Genomic DNA, 11,864 nt, shown 5'->3' with positions numbered 1-11,864 from the left:
CTCGTCCATCAACACTGACAATCTACGCGGTTTCCTGCCAGCAATTGCCCACACAAATCCTCCAAAGAATCCATCATTCAGAGTCTTGTTGGGGAACTTTCATTTATTCTTTTCTTTAATCTGCGGAAAGTTATCAGTTCCACTTAAAGTGGTTACAAGGACAAATGCATGGACCCCGCTGAGTGATCGTGAAAGATTCTCGACAATATTGGGAAGAGGTCGATGCCCTTGGCAGAAAGCTCACTGCAACTTCCTCCCCTTAGGTGTGTTGCTGGTGCTTAGAATCTATAGTTTCAGAAAGTGATCAAACAATCATAAGAACAGAAGCACGTAGAAGAGGAGCACTGTGAAACATCGCTATCTTGTTGGTGTGGACGAAGGAGCAATGGCAGAGGTGGTCGCTTCCAGTCTCCTGAGGTTGGTGTTTGACAAGCTGGGCAACAAAATCCTAAAGGAGTTTGGGATGTCGAGGGGTGTCGACAAGGAATTGAAAAAGCTGGAGAGTACTCTATCGACGATCCATGATGTGCTTGAGGATGCCGAGGCAAGGCAGGTGAAGGAGAAGGCTCTCAGAGGATGGCTGAGAAAGCTCAAAGATGTGGCTTACGATGTTGATGATGTGTTGGATGAGGTTGCAGCCAAAGCTATGAAACGAAGATCGGAGAACAAAAGCCACATAACTGAAAAGGTGCGTCAATTGTCTTCAATCCCAGACTCATTTGTGTTTCCATCTAAGATAGCTCATAAGATAAAGAAGATTAGGGAGAGATTAGAAGAGATTGCAGGGGAGAGGACCAAGTTTCATTTACAAGAGCGAGTTGCTGAAAACATTAGGGCCGAGACTACAGTGAGAGAAGAGACTGGTTCTTTGATTGATGAATCCGAAGTTTATGGCAGACAGGAAGATAAAGAAAAGATAATAGATTTCCTAATTAACATGTCTGATGAAAGGGATCTTGGCGTGACAGCTATTGTTGGGTTGGGAGGGCTCGGTAAGACGACAGTTGCTCAATTAGTGTATAATGATCCGAGGGTGTGCGAGCATTTTGGAAAAATGATATGGGTTTATGTGTCTGATGATTTTGATATTAAAAGGCTTACCAGATCAATCATAGAAACTATGAGTGGGAGTGAATGTAGTCTCACAGGAATGGATTTAATGCAGCATAAGCTTAAAGAGTTGATTGGGGATAAGAGATTTTTACTTGTGCTGGACGACGTTTGGAATGAGAATTATGAAAAATGGGATAGGCTGAGAACTGTGTTGATTGGTAGTGCTAGGGGAAGTAAAGTCATAGTGACTACACGTAGTGCACGAGTGGCTTCTATCATGGGAACAGTCGCGCCACACTTTTTATCGGATCTATCAGAGGAGGATTGCTGGTTGTTATTTGAAAAAAGGGCATTTGGATTGGGGGGTTGTGAGAAGACCCCATATTTGGTAGCTATTGGGAAGGAGATTGTGAAAAAATGTGGAGGTGTTCCATTAGCAGCAAAGGCTTTAGGAAGTTTGATGCGTTTCAGGAGAGGAGAGAGTCAGTGGTTGGCCATCAAGGAGAGTGAAATTTGGAACTTGCCGGATGATGAGAATGAAATCTTACCCGCTTTGATGCTGAGCTATAATCATCTGCCATCTCATCTGAAACAATGCTTTGCATATTGTTCCATATTTCCTAAAGGTGAAGAAATAAGAAGCGAACAATTGGTCCAGCTATGGATTGCAGAAGGCTTTGTGCAATCATCTAATGGAGGAACATACTTGGAAGATGTGGGTTTGCTGTATGTTGATGAGTTGTTATCAAGATCGCTATTCCAGAGAGGTCAGGAAGATTTAGATGGTGTGGTGAGGCAGGTTAAGATGCATGACCTGGTTCACGATCTTGCTCGATCTATTGCGGGTGATGAATGCTCGATTGCAGATGCTGGTGATGAGACAGTAACTTCCCAAAATTGTCGGTATGCATCACTCATTTGTAGAGGTCCAATAACGACAATATTGGAACCTCTCAAAGATGCACAAAGGCTGCGGACTTTGTATTTTATTGCATCCAGAGGCAGGACGGAGGAAGAGGATAAGGGGGATGATGTTCTTCAAGCTATATTCTCCAAAATGAAGTTGCTACGTGCATTACATCTAAGCAAATGTCCCATGAAAGCCTTACCAGTTTCAGTAGCTAAACTTAAACATCTGAGATACCTCAGCCTCTCATACACTGACATCGAAACATTACCACCGTGTATCGGTGCTCTTCAGAATCTGCAGATATTTGACCTGTCATGTTGTCGGCAACTTCGAGCAATGCCTGAAACTATTGGTGACCTCCAGAATCTGTTATGTTTGAATCTCAGTGATTGCAAAAACATTTTTTCCCTACCCAACTCCATTGGTTATGCTAGGAATTTGCAAAACTTGGACCTCTCATTTTCCCAGATCCAAACATTGCCTGAATCCCTGAGCTTCCTTTCAAATCTGCAGTCACTGAGCCTCAGATATTGTTACTTCCTAAATAGGCTTCCAGAGAACATGAAGAATGTGAGAAGCCTCAAACATCTAGACATATATCAATGTTGTGAACTGGCTTGCATGCCTCCAGGGATGGGACAGTTGACTCACCTGAGGACATTGCCCATGTTTGTGCTTGGTGGGAAGAACAGTTGCAGACTTAGTGAGCTTGGTCGCCTGAACCTTTTAGGTGAATTGGATATTAGAGGACTTGAGAATGTGGGTGAAGCTACAGAGGCGAGGAAAGCCAACTTGAAGGAGAAACAGGGCCTTCAGTCACTAAAATTATCATGGGATTTGAATGCTTACGTGCAGCCAGGGCAACCATGGGAGGAGATTGAGAACGAGGGGACAAGTATGAAGGAATTGGTAGCACAAGACTGGGATGCTGATGCTGACTTGGTAGAGGAGGTGCTCGGGAATCTCCAGCCACACAAAAATTTGAAGGTATTGAAGATAACAGAATATGCAGGCAAGACACTTCCATGGTGGCTAAAGGAGTCCTCACTTCCATATTTGGCTGAGCTGTCTCTGACATCTTGTGTAAGATGTGTGCATCTTTCTGGACTGGAGCAGCTACACACCCTTAGGGTCCTCAAATTGATCAAGCTTCCTGCGGTGAAGTGCCTTCCAGCAGTCGGGCAGTTACCATATCTTGAGGTCCTTGTAATGGAGGTTCTTGCCGTAAGGTGTTTAGGCTCAGAGTTCTATGGTGGCGAAGGAGCATTCCCTGCATTGGAGGAGTTCAAACTATCGTGCATGTTGGACTTGGAGGATTGGCCCACAGTAGGTGGTGGAGAATTCCTTCCCCATCTCTCTAAGCTGTGCATAGTCGAATGCCCAAAGCTGAGAGCACTGCCATCGGCTTTTCCATCTGTTAGAGAACTGAACATGAATATAGATGATGAGCTGCTTCTATCTTCCTTTGAGAGTGGTGCATTTCCAAATCTCAAGATTTTGAACATTGGAAACTGCGATTTCGACAATGACAACGATGACAACGAGGATGATGATCACGACAATGGCGACAACATCTACCCATCTTTCATTCCGAAAGTGCTCGCTGTCCGAATGAGCTCCCTTGAACATTGGTTTGTGCGGGCAAAGCCCAAGCCTATAGCTTCTGGTTCCTCTACAATGGTTCATCTACAATGTGTATCAATGAACGTTGTATTTGCCGGGGAGACATTAATAATGCCCCTTTTATGAATTTTACCGAAGCACTGGGCTGTCGGCACAGCTCCTCCGGACTGTTGCATTTCATGGTCATCTAACTGCATCAAACTTAAAACTTCGTTGCGACAGAGGAGAAAAAGTGCTGATGTTTCTGCTTGCCGTCTTATATATCTGTGGATTGACAACTTGGTGAGTTCATTGATATGGTATGGTTTCCTGCTAAGAGTTCTTGTGGGGTCAATTTTAAGCTTATATGGCCCTGTTTTATGTTTTCATGAGAGCAAGCGTCTTGTTGTCTGTGGAGTTTTTTGAATAAAGCCAGTAAACTAGTGTTACATGCGAGTTTCGAACAAAGCCACGGAGACAAACCGCAGGCCATAGAATCATGTAATTCATTTTAATTGCTCCCTTCTATTTAGACATAGGCAGCGAGCCGAGCTGCCTATTACATGGTCCGGCTAGCACGAATTGAGTTGTGTCTGGCACGGCCCGACTGCTACAGTAATGGGCCATGCCAGGCGTGGCCCTTTAAAAGAAGCTCGACTAGGCTGAAGATTTGCGGCTCGCAGCTTAGGCCCCGCACGGCCCATAAGAATTTGAGCTGGCACGATCTGTGCCAAGCTCGGCCCGACCCATAGATCAGGCATGACCTGGAATGGTCTAGGCCCGATCCAGGCACAGCATGGCCAGCATGCTAGTCCGATCCCTTTTTTTTGAATTTAAAAAATATGATTTTTTTTTATAAATTAAAAAGGGTTAAGGAGCAAAATTAAATATAGATGTTGGATTTTTTTTTGTAAAACAAAAAATCGTCTTATCATGGTGGGGGTTTTGGCATGGATCCCTACCGATTTATTAATAATAATCAAAATACTATAAGAGAGGAAGGGGGGCTAGGCTTGACCTGCAGAATACAATGAGGGAGAGAGAAAAAAATATAGGTGACTCATCTCAATAATTAAGAAATAAAAATTAAAAAGTTATAAATATAAAAAATTAATAATTAAAAATCTTACTGATCATCATTCGTCGGTAGTATTTATATCGTCGTCATCATCGGTTGTTGTATTATATCTACTTTTTTCTTGAAGTTTCACCTCGATATCTAACCAATGTTTGAAGTAGAGTAGCATCTCAATTATTTCAGTGGTCATCCTACTTTTTTCATCTAGAACGTATCGATCTGCACTAAAAGTAGATTTCGATACTATTGTGGATATCGACACAGCTAAGATATGACGTGCAATGGCAAATATTATAGGATATTGATTTTTAATAATTTTCTATCAGACTAACATATCAAGACTCTATTCGATTTTCATCATATGCAGAATGAAGATTATTTCATAAATAAAATTCAAGTTTACTATTTAAAGATGAAGATATAGATGAACTTGAGGAAGTATGTGTATGCCTCTTATGTGCAATGAATGAGAAAATAGATAATGAACGAGAAGTACTAGAACAAGAGACGGAGGTTTGTGAATGAGAAGTATTAGATTCACGAACCTTTTCATCATATAAAGTATAAATACCATAAAGCAGTTAGTTTATCTCAGCTTTAGCAGGTTCAGGATCTTGATTCATGTTTTCGCAATATGCATCAAGTAAAATTAGCACACCACTTAATTTAACATGTGGATTAAATACAACACTTAAGTTATGCATATGATATATCCTGTCCTAATATTCATTCTATTTAGATTCCATTTCATTAATAATAAGTTCTAAAATATCATCATATCTATGTTGTACAAATTTTTGGCTAATAAACTATGCTTGTTGTAAAAATGAACAAGAGGTTGGATAATAAACATCAAAAAGAATATTAGTGGCATTATAAAAACTAACAAAAAATTCTTCCTAAATTTTACCTTTATTCTAATCATTTTTAATCAATAGAAAATCTAATCCATGATCATTAATATATGCACTTAATAAATTATTATATGGATATGCATTATGTATCATGGTATATCTTGAGTTCCAACGAGTAGCTACATCAAGTTTAAATTTTTTAAAATATCTATTATGATCTATACATATTTGCTTAAATTTTTAAAATCGTGCTCTTGAAGCATGAATAAAAGAAACTATATTTCTAATTTTTACAGTAATATTTTGAACCATATCCATGTCAGATTAAATAAAAAGATTTAAAATATGACATGCATATATAATATGCAATAAATTTTTATTTAGATAGGATGCAATGAGTCCTTCAATAATCTGACAGGAGAATTATTATTAGATGTATTATCAAGAGTAATAGACATAATTATATCATTAAATACTATATGAATATGTAGTTTGGTAAACAGCATTAGAAATTTATTATCCAAAATGTAAAAAATAAAAAGTACAAAAAATAAAAATATATTTATTTAATAGTCAATCATTATCAATATAATGAGCAGTATAGTAATAAAATAATAACTACTAACAGATGCTGTCTAAATATCAGAAGTTAATGATACTTTTGAATTTAGGACAGAGATAGTTCTAATTAAATTTTATTTTATTGCTAAAAAATTAATTATAACTACTCTTCTAAATATACGTCTATTAGTTCTTTTGTAAGCAGGTTGTAGGACTAGTTGAACATACTTTTCAAAATTTAAAAACTGATAAGCTAAAGGGTAATTCATCCTTAACAATCTATTTTATCAGTGCTTTCTTTTGATTTTTTTTTTATGATTATATATAAAATTATCTACAAGATTACCTTCTTGTGTATTGAGAGTGCTTTGAAGACGAGCATCACTCATCATATGGCTCTCTTGATATCTCTTCAAATGATCAGTTTTTCCATTACTAGTACAACTATATAATTTGATATATTTTTTATATTTTACTTTTAAAACTTCATCAACCATAATTCTTTCAAAATCATTTCATACAGTATCGATCCTCTTATGGAAAGAAGAGACAGAGCCTTGACCTTTGGTATTGGTTTTAAAGGGAGCAGAAACAGTAGTTTCTTCTTCCTCAAAAATCAGAGGAATGTCAAAATGACTCTTATCAAAAGATGCTATATCTAAATATGAGTTATGTAAATAGTAAAAATTAATCAAAATATCAAATAAAAAAATTGAATAGAAATAGGTGCAGATTTGTAAGCTTCCCCTTATGCTTATCAGGATCTTAATAAGGACCTCCAAGACTCCAATAGGTAGATTAATCCTCCTCTTGTGTAGCATTTGAATACTTGCTAATTACTAATTATTAATTAATAGCTAAATATTGAACACTTGCTAAATATTGCTAGAAGAGAAGGACTAGTAGTAGAGAGGGAGAGAAGAACTAATTTGGTTTAGTGAAAATAAAAGAGAAAGGGGATATTTATAGGAATCCTAATATTTTTATGTTTCTACATTACCCCTAAAATTAGTTGTCTTATGACTGTTAGGAGGGTTGAAATGATAAAAAAATAAAAACTAGCTGTTATCTAATCTAAAAAATAAAAAAAAAAATTAGCTGTTATGGGCCGTGCCTGGTCCATAACGGCCTTAAACAAGCCGTGCCTGGCATGACCTGTAATAGCACTAAAAGGGCCATCCCTAGCACGGCCTGTAATGGGCTTAAATGGACTGTGCCTAATATGGTCTGTTTGGGTTGTTTTTTAAAAAGAAGAAAAGAAAAGAAAAGAACTACCCATTAGGCCTGTGGGCTTGACGAGCCACATGCCATGCCTGGCATGGCCTGTCAGACTCCAAGCCTAAGGCCATGCCAGGCTGGGGTTCTGGCTAAATGGATCATACTTGACACAGTCCATTTGGACTTTGACTTGATGGGCCTGAGCCTAGGCTGTCCCAGGCACAGCCTAGTGCCCATGTCTGCTTCTATTGTATTACATTTTTAATTTTTATGGGCTGTACCTGGCACGGCCCAATGCCCATGTCTACTTCTATTGCATTGCATTTTTATTTTTTACTTTTATTTATTCATCTTTTGCTGGTAGGGGGGAATTAGGGTGGAGATTACCTCTTACTGTAAATAAATGAGGCTCTATGTACCAATCATAATATGAATCCATTCTATCATATAAACTCTAGATGGGAATATCTTCAAGGAGCTCTGCACCTCTGTAAATAGAGATTATTATGACACTTGGAAAGGAGCCATAAACACAAATTTAGTTGATAAAAATAAACTCTAGTTTGTTGATACCGACATGTAGAAGCCAAAATTTTCCACTTCACTTAATCATAGTGGTCGGGAGGGGAAAGACCAACATCCAATAAGCTGGGATCACATCGAGAGCAGAGTTGATGAGAGTAAGATGCCCAGCTAGTGATAGCACCTTTTGTCTCCAACCTGAGAGTTTTTTCTCAATTCTTTCTAGTAGAAAGCTCTAGCTGTTTGCCTTTAAAGTTAAGTAATGAAAAGGGATGCCAAGATAATTGATTGGAAGTCAGGCAACTGGGCAATCTTGCATTCTTATAGAAGTTTTGATTTCCACATTAGTTAGACTGATCCCAGTGAGGTTGGACTTTTGAAAATTAATTTTGAGACCCTAGAGGAGCTCGAAGGAGTAGAGAATCACTTTTAGGATGTTAAGTTGATCCTTGGATGCCTTACAAAAGATAATTACATCATCTAGTGATGAATACTTAATTTAGGATGCTAGAGGCATTAAATATTGTAATCATTAATGTTATTTTATTAAGAATTTAATGCTATCTAGTCTATTTTGTAGGTAATTGAGAGTTTGGGTTCATATGATTTAATTTGGACTCAAATTGGTTCAGATTTGAGTGAACCAAGCAATCAGCTCTTATGTTAGTGTGAACGCAACTTAAAGATCAAGAGTCAAGAAGCAACCTCTCCAATCAAAAGTCCAGATTAAAAGATAACTGAAACTAAGTGTGAACACGACTTATTGATCAACAGAGGAGAATCAATATGAAGATCCAAGGATCCTTATTCACACTCCCATCTCTTTTTTCATGAAACCTTAGCCTCCTCACTCTATAAATAGAACCCCAAGGCCTCTCTCTTTTTCAATCAAGCCAATGCCTATGTTCTCTTCAAGCTTCTCTTTTTCTCTTTCCCTCTTCCTCTTCTTCATAAGTCCAAGAGAGGTACTAACCCTAGCACCATATATTCCTCCATAGATCCTTTTTCCACATCCCATCAAATCTAGGAGAGGTTCTAATCCTAGTGCCGCTATTCTTTCTCTGTTACATATCCGCTTCCATCAACCTTTCTTCTTTGGAGTTTCTGTACCAAGCCTTCCAGCTATCCTGTCGTTATCTGCACGGAGGAAGACGAAGGATTCAAGGAGACACATCCATCATCGGGCACAGCAAGAAGATCAATTTGGTTTAGTTGTTTTGTATCATAATTTTATTTCTTTTCTTTATGTATGCTTCTTTATTAGATTAATGAAAAGTAATTTTATTTTTTATACTTTTTTTTTCTTAATTTTTTTTTATGATTTATTATTTTTTTTCTTTTGTATTTTTAAAACAATCCACTAAGATCCCTGCAGATATGATTCCGACTCACCCTATCTACATAGTAGTGAGTAGGGTTAATTTTGGTGTGCTATGACACGCATCAAATTTTAGCACCATTGTCAGGGATTTTGACGTGATTGTTTTGAAAAAAAATTTATAAAATAAAAAAATATTTTACTATTTTTTAGATTTTTATTTCTTACTTTAGATTACTTGATTGCCTTTTATGTATTCTTTTTCAAAATTTCTACCTCATATTACTCTTCGTATATGGTAGATTTACTATTTTACATTTAGATTTCTTTATTTGCATACATAAAAATATTTTTTACTTCCTATAACCTAGTAATTTATTGCTTTCTATAGATTAGAATAATTTACTATTTTATATAATTAGTGATTTCTTACTTCATAAGTAGATTAGATTCTTAGCCTTTTATTTAGATTACATAGTTACCTTTTATTCTTAACTGTGAGATTACCTTATTTGCATAGTTAAGTAGTTACCTTATTTATTATTGCCTATTATTTCTAGTGATTTACTACTTTCTATAGTTTAGAATAATTTATTATCCTAAAAGTAGATTTGATTTATTGCTTTATTTGTAGAATACCTACTTGCCTTTTAATCTTAGTATGATTTTCTTTTCATTTAGTTAGATTCACTTGATCTTCTAATATCTAATTAACCTAATTTAAAAATTTATTTTTTATTTCTTCTTGCTAAAAGATAACATAATATAAAAGGAATACAACGATAATATATAACACTTGACTAATATAAATAAATCAATTAAATTTTAAAATCTACTTAACATGTTTGGATATCTTTTCCTTTTGCATTGCATATTTTCATAAAAAAAAAAATCTTAAAGGCAAAACCCTAATCAACATAAGGTGGGAATTTCATCACCCTTTCTTGGCCCACAAATCATCACCTTGCAATTACATTGACCTAAACTTCTAATTTAAAATCGATTAGACGTTGGCCCTTAAGGATCCTCGAGCTCAGTAGGACAAAGAATCCTAAAAGTTAGATCGGGTTCAGGTTAGTCAGTTTAACTGGTGTCTAGAAAAGTAGTTCAAAAATTATGTCCTGAAAGAAAGTGGTTCATTAATTGATTCCGTTCGCTAACCTGGCTAACACAGTTGGTGTCTAAGAAAAGCAACGGGGGGACCCCCACCAACCTTATACTTATCTAGCCAGTTGAGAGGCTCGTCTACTACTTAGAATGCTTGAAGGTGACCTTGGTAGTTATGAGCTGTCTAGATCTAGGATAACCCATAGATAGGATTGATTGAACCACTTGATTGTTGACTAAAAATATCAAATCTAATTAATTCTTCTCTATCTTCTTAGTATTAGAACTCCTTAGGTTCTTTTCTTTAGAATTCTTTTCCCTCCTACTCTCCTCTTCTCTTTCAAAAAAAAAAAAACTTGTTGAATTAAAACTCAGTGAGATCTTTTGGGTGCATGCTAGGACACCGATCATTACAACCTGATTTACACCTATTAGATCTAGAGCTAGAAAAAATAATTTGAATAAACCAAATCAAAACCATGGATCCAAAACAAGAGACTGACCCACCATGACAATTGAGAGAGTATTTTACTCTCTCATCTTATACTTACTCGTCATGTATCCAGCCTCCTCCTGTGGAGGCGGCACAATACGAAATCAAGTCCAGCATTATTCAAATACTTTCATTATTCTATGGACTGATGAATAAGGATCCGTATAAACACTTGGATGAATTTCTTGAGATATGCTCTACAGTAAAAATTCAAAACTTCTCCGATGATGCCCTAAGCTGAAACTGTTCCCTTTTTCACTTAAGGACAAAGCCAAGTATTGGTTAAACTCTCTAGATTGCATAATCATTTCAACTTGAGACTATCTGCCGAGAGAATTCCTTAAGAAATACTTTTCAATTGAAAAAATAAATCAAATTAAAAAAGCCATCACTAATTTTTTTCAATTGGATGGTGAACTTTTTCATGAGACATGAAAAAGGTTAAGAGATCTTATTCGTAAATGCTCCCACCATGCTGTCCCCAAATGGTAACTTGTTCAGTGTTTCTATGATGGTCTATCGGAGAAACACCGACAAATGATCGATGCATCGTGTGGTGGACATTCATGCTAAAGAGTGAGGATAAGACTTGGCAGCTCTTTGAAACACTTAGTGAGAACTCCCTACATCACATGTCTGCCACCTCTAGAGAACAACCCATGTCTCAATAGAAAAGATGTGGAATCTATCAGATTGGAAATGTTATGGATATCCACAGTAAGGTAGATGAATTGTCTAAAAAATTAGACCGTCTTCTGAATACCGGACACTCTTCGATTCTACCTAATCCAGTGCAAGATGTTTGTGCATTGTGTGCAAGCCCGACTCATTTTGTTAGTGAATGTCCAACCGCACCTCAATTTTTTGAATTTGTGCATGAGCAGGTCTAGCAAGCTCAAGCCCAACAAGCTCGTAGATCAGAAAATGATCCATATTAGAATACTTATAACCCCGACTGGAGAAACCACCTAAATTTTTTTTGAAGATCACAGCCAGTGGTTGGCCCTACTGTACCTAGACCAAATTATCAGGATCCGACATATAGGCATGGACCATACCACCAGTTTCAAAATACTCCTCAACCATCTATCACTGGTCATAGCTCAGCTTTTGAGGATAAGATTCTAAAAGCGCTAGAACGATTAGAA

At 36.9% G+C, this 11,864-nt stretch overlaps 1 protein-coding gene and 1 non-coding gene across 2 annotated transcripts; one reads left to right on the top strand and one right to left on the bottom strand.

Annotated features, from left to right (window-relative positions):
* Nucleotides 1–272: 272 nt before the first annotated feature.
* Nucleotides 273–4,014, top strand: LOC105035194 (putative disease resistance protein RGA3). Its single transcript, XM_010910646.4, has one exon. The coding sequence runs from the start codon at nt 386–388 to the stop codon at nt 3,710–3,712; it is 3,327 nt and encodes a 1,108-aa protein (XP_010908948.1). The 5' UTR covers nt 273–385; the 3' UTR covers nt 3,713–4,014.
* A 7,075-nt stretch (nt 4,015–11,089) lies between these two features.
* On the bottom strand, nt 11,090–11,195 carry LOC114913692 (small nucleolar RNA R71). The gene has a single exon (XR_003799605.1). It is a non-coding gene; the product is annotated as a small nucleolar RNA R71 (small nucleolar RNA).
* Nucleotides 11,196–11,864: the final 669 nt, after the last annotated feature.

The sequence above is a fragment of the Elaeis guineensis genome, chromosome 14, assembly GCF_000442705.2.
Source record: "Elaeis guineensis isolate ETL-2024a chromosome 14, EG11, whole genome shotgun sequence".
NCBI lineage: Eukaryota > Viridiplantae > Streptophyta > Magnoliopsida > Arecales > Arecaceae > Elaeis > Elaeis guineensis.
The sequence above is the reverse complement of the archived record's forward strand: the minus strand, read 5'-3'. Positions and strand labels throughout refer to the sequence as shown.

Coding starts and splice junctions, on each gene's coding strand:
- LOC105035194 (XM_010910646.4), top strand. CDS start 386: ATGGCAGAGGTGGTCGCTTCCAGTCTCCTGAGGTTGGTGTTTGACAAG.